Below are 14,677 nucleotides of genomic sequence, written 5' to 3'. Positions count from 1 at the left end.
TACAGAACACAAACACCCCCATCTAAAAAAACATTTGCCATCATCTTCGGCCTTACCAAAATAAACCCCCCCCATACAGAACACAAACACCCCCATATAAAAAAACATTTGGCAACACACTCTACTTGGTGTGCCGAGAGGGCGAGTCCTTGTGCAGGCTTCTCCGGCCCCTGCCCGACCTGCTGCTCTGCCTCAACCTGGGCCCTGTGAGTGTTGCAAGGCTGGGGGAAGGCTCCTGAGGGGCACAATGCGTGACGGCAGATGCCCTTGGGGGTCGGCCTAGACGAGGTCCGGCCCTGGAGGGGCCGGCTGCTGACTGCTGCAGCTGTGGCTGGGCAGCATCAGTCTCTCCAGCAGCTCGTCGCAGCTTTGCTGGGGGAGTGGCAGTGGTGGCTGCAGCAATGGGGGCAAGCTGGCTGATGCCAGGCACTCGCTGGTCGCCAGAGACACTGGCACTCGGCCGGGCTGGCACTGCAGCAAGCGCAGCAATCTGGTGAAGGCCAGACCGCTGTGCTGCAGCAGCGCGGCGGGTGCCCTGGCGATGCGTCCATGACACAGCGAGTGTGGCAGAAGTGAGTGCCCGTACTGCCCTGGTCTGTGCCCGCATCAGACCAGCCAGTGTCTGCACGGCACCACTCATGAACTCTCGACTCGCGTCCTGTGCTGCCGCGAGTTGTTCGACACCCTGATGTGCCGCTCTCCTGTACAGCCTCTTGGGAGCCTTCTTGCCACTGTCCGGGCACAAGATATCTCTTTTCTTCTCCAAACCCCTAAGCAGCACCCTCAAAGCATGCTCTGAGAAGCGCTGCGCTCATTCACGGGCCTTCTGCATGGCTTCAGGCGCTATTTGGGTCCAGCAGCAGTGTTCAGGCCTAGCTGGAGGGCTCCACTATCCAGGGCGTGGCAGCAGACCAAGTCGACCCTTCCCCCTTTAAGAGCTGGCCGGCGTCAGGGTGTCTGCTGTCAATCAAAACATGACCGCACCTGCGCTGCGCCCGGCCTCGGCGTTATCACTCTGCACCGCCGGCTTAGCGCCTAAAGATAGGGGTGCAACGCCAGTTTCAGCGCTAGCCCAAACTCCTTGGCCAAAGCTACTGAATATCGGCGAAGTGGCCTACACTTTCCGGCGGGCGCAAACTTTAGCGCCCGCCCGACTTTACCACCCCAAAAGTGGCTATACTGAATTTCTAGGCCTAGAACTTCAGAGAATATGGCTGAGTAAACAGAGAAAGGATAAAACTAAAAAGGCGGGCGTGTTACTAGTACACCAATTGTCAGGACTGATAGAACAAGTAAATGTAATTAAGAAAATTGTTAAAGATAAAACACAGGACATTAAAACTCTCGAAACAAAGATAACTTGCCAAGATAAGGTAATTAAGGATTTAGAAAAGAGGGCTACATGTGAGGGCGGACGAATGAGTGGTTGGACGGATACTACTTCCCTTCCCCCATACGAGACACTAGATCCAACGGCTCCCATGTTTGAGGAAAAGGTCGAAAGTGTCGACATGGCCCCAGTAACCCGGGGTGGAACCGCCGCTGCACCAACAGCGAGTTATAAACCCTTTACCCCCGGGGAGAGACAACAAATCATGACAGTCCTGGGAAAACTCCAGACCCGTAGCCTGAACGCAAAGTTTTGGGCAGAACTCAACACCGTTTGGGTGGGGCATCAGTTACATCTAAGAGACATCCATCAGTTAGTTCGGGCAGCCTGTCCGGCAGACAGGTGGCGACTTGTGGCGGGCGATCCCGGTGCGGGTGCCGCCGCAGCCGCAAGGGATTACAGTGGGGGACGCTGGACACATGCAGTAGCCCTCACTGCCGAAGTAGACGCCCAACAGGCACCCTTTGTTCTCTTTAAAACTGAAGTCCAACGGGTTTTAGGTGACTCCCCCACTAATTGGAGTAAAATTACAGCGACTAAACAACAAAAGGGAGAAGGGGCCTCAGAATATGGCGAGTGACTATTTAGTATTTACCAGGAAAGTTCGGGCCAACCAAACGCAGTCAGGACAGATCCGGCATTTATACAAGCATTTAAGGACGGCTTATCACCGGCACACCAAACAATCATAAAAATGGGAGTAGTGGCCGCAAGAAATTATGATGACCTGGTAGAATGGGCATGTGAAATAGACGGAAACGGGATGAAGGATGAGATAGTGACAAAAGTTAAACAAGAAAAAATAGCTGCGGTCGGCCAATTGGAAACTGGAGCAAGACCCAAAAAGGGACCATGCCATAATTGTGGAAAGATGGGTCACTTTGCAAAAGAATGCAAGGGCAAAAAGAATGAGAGACAATGTAACTATTGTGGAAAAAGGGGACACTTGGAAGCCACTTGTTATAGCAAACATGGCAGGCCAACTAGCGGGCAAAATACGATGTCCGCCGAAGACTACAGGGAGTGGCAGGAGTATAAACGACAGCAACAGAATAAGTGACGTCCAGCGGCCCCCGTAAAAAGCAAAAAGGAGGGTAGGATTTATGTGTCTGCACTAGTAGGGGACCGACAGTGTGAAATGCTAGTGGACACGGGAGCGTCAATATCCGTAACCGACCTTCCCCTCCCTACAACCAGTAAGATGATATATTTAACAGGGGTCGGCGGCACCAAGGTGCCCGCCTTCCTAAGTACCACCCAAATGGTAGAAATAGACAATCTTTACATCCCGATGAGATTCTACGTCTGTAAAAATAACGAGGGCACAATAATGGGTAATGATCTTATGAAAGAATACGAAATATTAATCGATTGTGGCAAGGGAAAACTAATGTGGCCAAAAACAGACAGCCACATAGCAAAGGTAGGACGACTCGCAAATAATACCGGCACAATTGGAGTAGCCACAGTAACCAAAAGAAACTGGCAATTAGATACAGGTGATTACGGGGCCATTTGCGCCTCCGTCCCCGGAGTTTGGGCAGAAACAAAACTAGACACAGGAAAAGCTGGTATTGACCCTATCAAGATCCCTGGACCAGAACATAAGCCACACCGCCAGTACCCCATAAAAACCGAGGCAAGAAAGGCAATAATGAAGGGGGATTTTATACCGCGGTGGTAACGCAGGATCATGGGGACAAGCGCAGACCAGTGGCATACTACCCCACTGCAGAAGGACCTGTAGTAACCGGGCTTTCACGGTGTATAGCCGCATTAGATTGTGCTGCCTGGGCCATAAAGGTCAGCGAGCCAATTGTGATGACAGGAAACATTATCCTTCACACCAAACAAACCTTGGTAGAAATGCTGAACACGGGAAAATTGAGATCCGTCTCAAATATGAGATGAGCAAAATGGGAAGCGGTCCTCCTCCCTCCGAGTAAAGCAGTAACCATCATTAGGGATATGGGGGACAATCCGGCAGAAGGAATATTAGGAACCGGAGAGCCTCATAATTGTGGGGATGTAGATATGAACTTAGAAGAAGATAGAATAAAGGATACCCCTCTGGCGACGGCCGAAGGAACACTTTACGTAGATGGGTCGCGCAAATATATGGATGGACTACCCTGCACAGGGTGGGCCGTAGTTAATGACCAACTGGAAACAGTAGAGTCAGGGCAAATCGACGGGGGTTTGTCAGCCCAAGTGGCCGAGTTAGTGGCACTCACTAAGGCACTGGAGATGTCAGAAAATAAAGTAGTAAACATCTACACAGATAGTAGATACGCCTTTGGGGTAGTCCATGACTATATGACCGCCTGGGGTAGGAGAGGATTCATTACGACAGGAGGCAATCCTATAAAACATCAGAGAAGGATAGAGGCCCTCCTTGAGGCTAGTAATAAGCCCCAACAAGTTGCAGTAATAAAAATCAAGGCACACCAGAGAGAGCCGGACAGAACTAGCCCAGATTGGTTAAACCACCAGGGGAACCAAGCAGCGGACAAAGCTGCACAATTCGCGTTAGAACAAGAGGAGATTAGCGACACACCAGTGGCTAGCATAAGTAACCCAGGAGATGAGATAAGTATTGAAGAACTGCACGAGGACACACCAGATGTTGAGAAAGGTACGTGGGAGAAACAAGGCGCTATACGAGGAAGCGATAACGTCTGGCGAAAGGATGATAAGGTAATGGCCCCAGAGTGCATACAAAACACTCTGTTGGAAATTCACCACGGGCTCTCTCACTCGGGAAGAGAGGCAATGACAGGAAGTCTCGGTACAGAATGGTAGTGGAAAGGGATGGGAAGAGATATTGCTAAACACTGCCACCGGTGTGTTACGTGTGCACAGTACAATCCAGGCAGGCCAATAAAGGTTAATATGGGACATCAACCCAGGCCGCGAGGCCCATGGGAACATTTGCAAATCGATTTTACCAGCCCTCTACCCCCGTCCCACGGTAAAACATACTGCCTGGTAATCATAGACCAATTCACTCGATGGGTGGAGGCTTTTCCAACACGGAACTGCACCACCCTGATGGTTGCCAGAATCCTAGCAGAAGAAGTAATTCCCCGATGGGGAGTGCCCCTTCAAATCGACTCCGATCAAGGCACTCACTTTACTGGTAGTGTCATAAAAACCGTATGTCAATTAATGGGTATAAAACAGAAGTTCCACATCCCCTATCACCCACAAAGTTCAGGAATGGTGGAACGGATGAACCGTACCCTTAAAAATGCATTGGCCAAGGCGATGCAAACATCAGGAAAAACATGGACTGAAGTGCTGCCCATCATCCTGATGAAACTTCGGGCCACTACAAACCGAACGACTGGCCTTACCCCTTATGAACTAATGACAGGAAGGGCGATGCAATTACCCGAAGGCATCATAACAGGTGGGGCCGATGTAGGTCCTCTAAAAGATAAATTAAAACGATACGTTTTGGAACGCAGCACTCAATTAAAGGAGATGCGTAAAAATATCCGTGACCAACAGCGGGAAAGGGACAAGGAGCTAGAACTTAACACGCTCCCGGACGTTCCCCCCGCCGGAGCGCGGGTCATGGTAAGAAATCTACCTGGCAAACCGGGGTTCGCGCCGAAATGGAGCGGACCCTATGAGATCATAATCAGTGGGGACACCTGTGCCTGTCTGGACATAAGGGGAAAGGGCATATGGAAACATTGGACTCAGTTGAAGTTATATAAAGGACATGAACGTGAATAATTACCCCCACTGTTCTGAATCTGTTCCACAGAAAAAAAAAAAAGGGAGACCCCTTCGGCAATAACTGGAAGAAGAATATTGCATCAAAAACATGTATAAGTTACTGTGTATAGTTGCGTTGATACGTATTGTCACGGGAGATGCGGCGACAGGACCGCGTAGAAAACGGGGATTGCATGTAAATACGTTTTTATATATGTCATATAAGTATGCCAAACGGAGTGGGATAGATGCCTGTTGGGTATGTAGCCATACTCCCACTCATGCAAAAGGAGGGATACCCTTGCGACCAATACCCTTGAACCTCACAGATATGGCAGAATGGATAATTAATAGAAATCATACGAAACAGAAAAATACCACTTTATCCACCTTCGGAAAAACCTGGGAACAGAAATGGACTAGCCTAAGGAATGAGTTCCGGGGGGGAGGATATTCGTTAGAAAATTTTAAAGAATGGTATAAGCCAACATATAATTATACGAAAGAACCCCCCCTTTTTAGTTCTTACCAATACGTCAGGAAAGGGCCAGCCGATCGGGGAGAGATGTTGGGAGCGCGGTACAGAACAGACTGAAGGGATCAGAATTGATGTGGGGAAAAGCCATTGGCCTAGAAATTGGGTTGGGGCGCCAAAGTGGCGCAAAAGTCGCCCGAGCGCAGGTTTTAGCGCAGCGATCGGAGTGATACCGATCGCCAGAAATTCAGTTTCAGTGCCCCTCGAGGGAGACGGAGCGAGGCTCGAGGCTCTCCACGTCCCTCTTAGGGCGCTGAAACTGATTATCGCAGCGCAACGTGCCGCAGCGCCACATGCTGCGGCACGGCACGCTGCGGTACTGCAGGCCTTCCTCCCACTGTTAAGGGGGAGGTGCCTGCAACAGCGCGAACCCCGATCGCGAGTGTCGGCAAATGAGCCCGGCACCAAGGAGAAGTGCCGGGCTCTCGGGAAACAGCCGGCAATGATGCGGGGAGGGGGGGTTAGGAGGCCGGGGACGGAGGTGCTGGCAGGCGGCCGCCAAAAAAGCGGCCGCCCCGCACCTCCACCTTAATTTGCACCGCTGCCGGCACAGTAAGGCCCCGTGAACTGGGCGCGGGTAGCGAGCGGCGCAACTGCGGCGTTCGCTACCAAATATCGCGAACGGGGCACGAATGGGGCGCTGCGCACACCGATGACGTCATCGGTGGCGGCGCAGCACAAATGCCTAACGCCACCATTAGTGCCCCTACAGAATATCGCCGTAGACGCAGCCAGTGGCGCTACAGCCACTGACTGCCTCTTTAGGCGCTAACAGGTGGCGCTACTCACCCAATTTCTCCCCCATTGTATACAAAATTTTACCACATATAATGCAGGAAATTCCATGGAAAGCTGGTGGTTCAATACCACCAATTTGATTAATTTGACCAATAATAAACCATGGAATGGGACCAGGCGAACAAATACTGACAACCAGATGGGTTTTACCGTCTTCCGCACCAACATAAACCCCGAACAACCGGGACAGATAATGACAGCCTATAATGGGACATACTTCATATGCGGTCATAGAGCATACCCCTGGCTACCAGAGAATTGGGCAGGATCATGCTATTTGGGGTATGTAGTACCATATATACACCACATAAAGGAATTGAAAGACCACCACAAGCATAGTCGTACTAAAAAACTTCCCACCTGGCAGGTGGTACTAGGAGCTATGTTCCCCACGGCTGGAATAGTGTTTACTTCTCAAGAAATATGGTTATTGGCAACCATAATTGAGGGAGTAGCCAATGACATGGCTGAATCCCTGAGAGAGATGAGTGCCGAAATGGTAGCCCTAAGAACTGTCGCCCTACAAAATAGAATGGCACTAGATTACCTACTAGCTGCACAGGGAGGTACATGTGCCATGATCGGAGCAGAATGCTGTACATACATCCCAGACAGTTCTGAAAATATTACCATATTCAAAAACAAGTAGCTTTGCTCCATCAATCCAATATTGGAGGCGGGTGGTTTGATTGGTTACTGGGAGGATCAGGCTGGGGTGCTTGGCTAGTGCAAATGATATTGATCATGGTTGTGATATGTATACTGCTGTGCTGTGCATTGAGTATCATTAAAATGTGCTGTCAAACTGCTGTGAAAGCTGTGCTGCCAGTAGCTTCTGTCGAAGAATACACTGACCTCCTGCCCAGAAATATGGGTGAAGAAGAAGAAACGTATGATGACGTGGCCAGGACGGCCAGTTCTCACGAGATGAGTCATTGGTTGTAAACCAACCCTGTGAAGAAATGAAGAACAATGGTCATCTGGGAGCAAGAGGATCGTGCTCCAGGACCAAAAGGAGGGGCTGTTGGAGGAAATTTTAAAATGGCACTGTAGTGCCTGCTGAAATACTTGACATTCATTGACATTTTGCAGACACTGGCATAACAGACAGCTGACTTGATCTGCTTACACCAAATGTGTGATGTCACTTGTACAGAACAGTAATATAATTAAGTTGTTTGCTAACGGTATAATAATATAATCAACTTGTTTTTGACAGAATGTGATTAAGGGTTGCTAAGGTATCGGATTGGCCAAAGTTAAAGGATGCTAAAGTACCAGATTGGCCAAGGAATTAATGTAATATGGTATCTTTCCTGTTTTTAAGTTGTATAAAAGGAGCGCGGCTGCTATTGTAAAGCTGAGAAGCTGGCGATTGCACCAAGGGGGTGTATAGCACGTCTCCCAGAGCGCTCTGTAAATAAAAGTGTACTCGCACATTCCAGCAAAGTCCGCAGTAGTCTGAGTTTATTGCTCTATAAGTCGAAGTTGGGTATACGTCGACCCTGTATATCACTGGGTCCGTTCAGGCTCCAATTCGGCAGTAACAATGGTCAATACCACTTAAGACTCACCTCTGAGTGGTATTTGCTTGGGAAGCGGTCAATCACCAGACCTGGGAAGAGGGAAGAGGCAACAGAACAAAGTAACAACTAAAATCCCATACCTGTTTGGCACATGTTGCCAGGAGGAGTGTTTTTCCACTGCAAGGCCCTCCCACAATAATGAAGGGGGAGATAGATTGCTTCCCAAGGACATATTCTTTAATCTGGTCCATTTCTTTCCACTCAAAATCAGAGAGGGCTGCATATAAATTGCACATGGATGTGTGCTTAATCATTTCCTCCATCACACCGTCAACCTCGTCTGCAGGTCTCTGTGCGTCGTTACTGTTGTTGCTGTCAATGAGCTTAACCACATCAGTATAAAACTGCTGGCATAGGCCCTTGATGTACTCCTGTTTCACTTGCTCTGTGTAGTCCTGCTTGTGGTCGCCCGGTACTGTAGATGTGTAGACGTGTAAATCCGAGGAAATGACCAGTGACGGGAGAATCTCATCACGCAGCCTGAGGAGTTTGGCGTGTGCCAGGGCGTCGTGGGGCAGCTGCCCATCAGTGTCCGTTTGACCGTTCTGGTCTTTGAGGATCTTTGTCAGGTGGCGAGCCAGGTGTGGAACTTTGCAAATGTAACAAATGCACTTTTGGAGAACGCTTGGTGGTTGATTTATGACAGCGTGCAGCAACTCATCTTCAAGAGCTACACAATGAAATAAAGATATTATAGCACTCATACTTTTAAATGGACGCTCATTTGTTTCAGCCTATCATAGTTGCTTACTCTGGTTAGGGGCCTTTAGTGGTCTGTTTTTCATTTTTGTTTTCATTCCAAGTATTCATGGAAAACAACAAAGAGAATTTCAGGCTTGCAATGGTGATGTTGATTGGTTTCCATGGCTACTAACCCCAATTACCTCAAATTTACCCTCCCCCCCGCCCCCCCCGCCCCATTACGGGCATTTGTCGTCAGGAGGACCAGGCTGTGGTAGCACAAACCTTTCAATGGGCCACGCAAACACAAATCAGGCCATTAACAAACACAAATCAGGCCATCGACGAGGCTCCCGCAAAAGGCAGGCAAGGGCCTAATTAACATTCAAAACACACGGCCCAATGACATCATCGGCACCGCGACTTAAATTTAACAGAGTGAGGGAGGTGCTGAGTGGCCAAGGTAAGTGCTGAAGATCAGCTCTTTTTAGCAGTCCTTGTGGGTCAGGAGGAGCAGGAGTGCTCCCCCCCCAGGAAGCCTTCGGCCTCCCCAGCCGGATCACGGCCCCGATGATCACTCTCCCCATCACGATTGGCCCGATCGTGGCCCCGTTGTCTTCGCTCTTCCCCATAGTCCTCACTCTTCCCCTCACTCCTCCCCCTGCTGATGGAGGCTTGGAGCTTCCATCCTGTCCTCCTGTCGTGGACCGTCCCCACGGGCCCCCGGCTGCGGCCTCCTGCTCCCGCCCGCCGGCCAGGCTGTCAAGTTGGCCGGCTGTTGGGTGGGAATCTGCCGCAGATTGTTTAAATGAGGCCCTGCTGTTCAGATCGGCAAGGCCTCCACGTCCCTGACCTTGCCGGGTTTTCCTTGCACTCCCCCGTACTCTCCCCTCCCCGCCTCTCTGTTACTATCAGGACCCATGTTTCACATTAGAACATTTTTAGATTAAATGCCGGAGCAAAAGGAATTGCCGCTTATTATCAAATCCATTCCAACTCGCGGCCCGGAAATTACACTCTGTGATTTTATCATACGACTGAGTAACACGTTGGGATGAAATTCCTTTCTCCATTATTTTAACGAAGGAGGAATCCATTGGCAAATTTCATACAAATGTGTTAAACTTTTGAATGATAATACTGTACAGTACAATTTCTAGGTTTATAATTTTTCATATTACAAGTTGCTCAGTCTGGACAAGTGCCACTTCCATCTGTCAGCGACACTCCTCCGACACCACGTTCGGTGTCTCCTAAATTTGACCTCTTAAGAAAGAAAGACTTGCATTTATATAGCACCTTTCACAACCACCGGATGTCCCAAAGCGCTTTACAGCCAATGAAGTACTTTTTGAAGTGTAGTCATGTTGTAATGTAGGAAACGCGGCAGCCAATTTGCGCTCAGCAAGCTCCCACAAACAACAATGTGATAGTGACCAGATAATCTGCTTTCGTGATGGTGATTGAGGAATAAATATTGGCCAGGACACCGGGGATAACTCCCCTGCTCTTCTTCGAAATAGTGTCATAGGATCACCTGAGAGAGCAGATGGGGCCTCGGTTTAATGTCTCATCCGAAAGACGGCACTTCCGACAGTGTAGCACTCCCTCAGCACTGCACTAGAGTGTCAGCCTAGATTTTTCTGCTTAAGCCCTTGGAGTGGGACTTGGAAATTGTAATGTATGTACCTTTAAGGGAGAGAACTACTTTTTACAGCTCCTGTATACTGTAGTACCGGCAGTGACCACACCTGTATATAAACCCTGAGTAGTGATCTGTACATTTAGTTCTAGAGTAACCCTCATTCAGTAAACACCTGTTGTACCGTTTCTCCTGCAGTCTGTGTCTTATTATACACAGACACAACATTGGCGACAAGCAGATTCGAACCTACCTGCAACTCTGCATCACCGCCCAGGGATTCGCTCCTGGAGAACAGTGGAAGGAAGTCGAGTCCAGAAGCACGGGCGTCGACCACGGGCAACCGCCCAGTCATCCAGCGGAGATTTGAGCATCGCAGGGGAGGCTGTCGAGAGCCAGGCTTGGCTTTCCAGTCACGGTGGTCCAGCGAAACGGGCTGGCAACAGGTACTGCGCAGACCCTTCCCGGACAGCGGCGGCTAGAGCCGACCGAACGGCACAGAAAAAGGCCGAGCAGTATCGACGGGGGAGAGAGAGAGGGCAGAGCGCATAGGGCGCAGCTGGTGTTCAGGACTGAGCGGCGTCAACGGGGAGAGAGACGAGAGAGAGCAGAGCGCAGCTGGTGTTCAAGGGCCGAGCAGCGTCAACGGGGGAGAGAGGCGCGCAGGAAAACGCGAGGTGCCGCCATTGCCACGAGGACCGCAGACAGCGGCATTGGCAGCAGCGCAGGAGCAGCACACGAAACCCACAGGGTGTCGCCATTTGCCACGAGGACCGCCGAGAGTGGCGTTGGCAGCAGCGCAGGAGACGCCATTTTAAGTCGCAGCGGGGAAGAAAGGAAAGCGCGGGAGACGCCATTTTAAGCCGCAGCGGGGAAGAAAGGAAAGCGCGGGAGACGCCATTTTAAGCCAGTCTAACCACACCCAAAAATGCCGAAGAGTGGCAGTATCACAGCGTTCGACAATGAAGTTGAAGATTGGACGACATATGTCGAATGCATAGAAGTATACTGCAAGGCGAATGAAGTGCCAGATGACAAGAAAGCGCTGGTATTGTTGAATTCAATGGGTGCAAAAATGTATGGCTTACTACGAAACCTAGTAACCCCAGAGAAGCCAGTAGAAAAGGATTTTGAAAACATAGTGTCAATCCTACAGGACCACTTGAACCCCACACCGCTGCTGATAGCAGAAAGATTTAAGTTTCACAAAAGGAACCAGCATAAAGATGAAAGTAATGCTGAGTATTTAACGGAACTGCGCAAGCTATCGAAACACTGCCAGTTTGGAACGGGACTAGCAGATACTTTAAGGGACAAGTTTGTGTGTGGGCTTCAAAGTGAAGGAACCCAGAAACGGCTTCTATCAGAAAAGGATCTTAGGCTGGACAAGGCTTTCAGCATTGCAGTATCACACGAAGCAGCAGCACGGGGCGCTGCAGAGATACAACGGAGACCGCAAGAATATGGCACAAATGAAATGTCATACGGAACAGTGAAGTGCTATCGCTGCAGCAGAACAACACACGACCATAATGATTGCTGGTTCAAGGACAAAGTGTGCAGACAGTGTGGAAAAGTAGGACACATAGCAAGAGTCTGCAGGTCAGGAAAGAAAACCAGCAGCAAGAAATCTCCACAGGAGAAGTACAAGAAGGTACATAAGGTGACAGAGAGTAGTTCAGACGAACAGAAAAGTGATACAGACTCCGGAAGCAAGGAGCTGGGTTGTCTGAAACTACATAATGTGATCAAAACGGAGGATCACCAAACTATCTGGGTCACGCTCAAGATAGCAGGAGTCCAAGTAAAAATGGAATTGGACACAGGATCAGCCCCAAGTCATAAACCGAAGGGACTACAAGCAGCTATTCTCGCATATACCCTTGAGAGATACAAAGATTGTCTTGAAGACGTACACGGGGCAAAAAGTCTACCCCAAAGGAAAAATAAGGGTGAACATTATATATAACGGCAAGGAAACACCAAAAATGGACCTATATGTATTGCCAGATAGAGGACCACCACTACTAGGACGTGGATGGATCCGGAAGATACAGCTAGATTGGCATTCCATACAAGCACTGACTGTAGATGCCAAAAAGGATGACGACGTCACACCTGGACGACTGTCAAAAATGCTAACTGACGCACAAGAAGTGTTCCAGCAGGGACTCGGAACACTAAAAGGCATAACAGCGACGATCAAAATAGAGGAAAATGCAAGCCCAAAGTTTTTTAAGGCCAGGCCGGTACCTTATGCGATCCGCCCAGCCGTCGAAGCAGAGCTGGAAGGTTTGGAACGTTTAGGAGTACTGTCCAAAGTGGACTGGAGTGAGTGGGCTACACCCATCGTTCCTGTAATGAAGAGGTCGTTGAGTAATATGCCTGGGGAACCAAAGAAGGTTCGCATCTGTGGGGACTTTAAGGTGACAGTGAACCCAGTCCTTCACACTGTACAATATCCGCTTCCGCGGATTGAAGACATTTTCGCCTCACTATCTGGAGGGAAACGCTTCACTAAGATTGATCTGGCCCAGGCGTACCTGCAAATGGAGGTAGAAGCCTCGAAACAGTATCTCACGATCAACACTCATAAAGGTCTCTACCAATACAACCGGCTGGTGTTCGGGGTAGCATCAGCTCTGGCTATTTGGCAAAGGGCAATGGAACAAGTCCTGCAAGGGATTCCAGGGACCCAGTGTTATTTGGACGACATCCTGGTCACGGGCGAAAATGACAGTGATCACCTCGCCAACCTGGAGCAGGTGCTCACTAGATTGAAGGAATATGGGCTCCGAGCTAATCGCCACAAATGCGAGTTTTTCCAGAAGCAGATCTCGTATTGTGGCCACGTTATTGATAAAGAGGGGTTACATAAGTCCCCTGTAAAGATTGAGGCAGTAGTCAAGGCTCCAGCACCGGAAAATGTGTCACAACTGAGGTCGTTCCTCAGGCTGGTGAACTACTACCATAAGTTCTTGCCGAATTTGTCTACAGTAGTACACCCACTGAACACCCTACTGCAAACGGGGGTACCATGGTAGTGGAGTGACGAATGTAAACGAGCTTTCCAGAAGAGCACATCAAAAGAGGTGTTGGCTCATTTCAACCCAGCACTACCAATTCGGTTGGCGTGTGATGCATCACCCTATGGCATTGGAGCGGTGCTGTCGCACAAATTCCCGGACAGCTCGGAGAGGCCAATAGCCTTTGCGTCTCGGTCACTAACCTCAGCCGAGCGTACCTACGCCCAGATTGACAGGGAGGCCCTCAGCCTAGTGTGGGGAGTGAAAAAGTTCAATCACTATCTGCACGGGCAGAAGTTCACCTTGCTGACTGACCACCAACCACTTGTCTCCATCTTTAATCCAAAGAAGGGCGTTCCGGTGATGACTGCGCAACGGCTACAAAGATGGTCCCTTTTTCCAGGGGCGCTCCAATATGAAATCGAGTATAAGGGCACGAAACAGCATGGAAATGCTGATGGGCTATCACGCCTGCCACTGCCTGCTGTGGAGGAAGCACCAGCAGTGGATCCTGTCGAAATATTTCATTCGACTATAATTGAATGCTTGCCAGTAACTAACGCTGGTATAGAGAAGGAGACCCGAAATGACCCGACACTGTCTCGGGTATATGATTTGACGGTGAAGGGATGGCCAGCACATGGCAACTCACTGTTGCCAGCATTCTCATCCAGAAGAGAACAGCTGTCAGTATGCGAGGGGACCTTGATGTGTGGATCCCGAGTGGTAATTCCACCCAAGTTAAGGGAGAGAGTGCTCAATGAGCTTCACGAAGGTCATCTGGGAGGGGTGAAAATGAAAAGCCTTGCTAGGGCTTATGTGTGGTGGCCGGGGATCGATCAGCAAATCGAGGACCTGACAAAGAGCTACTTAAGATGCCAGAAGGTCCAAAATGCACCACCACATGCCCCTCTACACCCATGGGAGTGGCCCTCATCTCCATGGCAACAGGTGCATATTGATTTTGCTGGTCCATTCATGGACTCAATGTTTTTAATAGCCGTGGATGCGCACTCGAAATGGCCTGAGGTGATCAAAATGTCCTCCACCACCACGGAAAAAATGATTGCAGTCCTACGGACCATTTTTGCCAGGAACGGCTTGCCAGAGCAGATTTGCTCTGATAACGGACCACAGTTTGTGTCCGAAGAGTTTCGAAGATTTATGAAAAGGAATGGGGTAAGACATTACACATCCGCCCCGTATCATCCAGCCACAAATGGATTGGCTGAGAGGTTCGTACAAACCTTTAAAAAAGCAGTAAAGGCCATGTGCGATGACGACATTCCACTG

The 14,677-nt window shown here is 49.6% G+C and overlaps 1 protein-coding gene across 1 annotated transcript in view; it reads right to left on the bottom strand.

Moving 5' to 3' along the window:
- The window catches only part of LOC147112001 (NACHT and WD repeat domain-containing protein 2), a 54,195-nt gene that overhangs the window by 13,335 nt on the left and 26,183 nt on the right, over nucleotides 1-14,677 (bottom strand). Inside the window, exon 6 of the mRNA XM_085998307.1 lies at nucleotides 8,116-8,705. Coding sequence (XP_085854433.1) covers nucleotides 8,116-8,705 — 590 coding nt within the window. The remainder of the gene's footprint in view (nucleotides 1-8,115; nucleotides 8,706-14,677) is intronic.

The sequence above is a fragment of the Somniosus microcephalus genome, chromosome 10, assembly GCF_052327205.1.
Source record: "Somniosus microcephalus isolate GS21.2 chromosome 10, FLI_Smic_1.0, whole genome shotgun sequence".
In the NCBI taxonomy this organism is placed as follows: Eukaryota; Metazoa; Chordata; class Chondrichthyes; order Squaliformes; family Somniosidae; genus Somniosus; species Somniosus microcephalus.
This window is presented reverse-complemented; position numbering and strand designations above follow the sequence as displayed.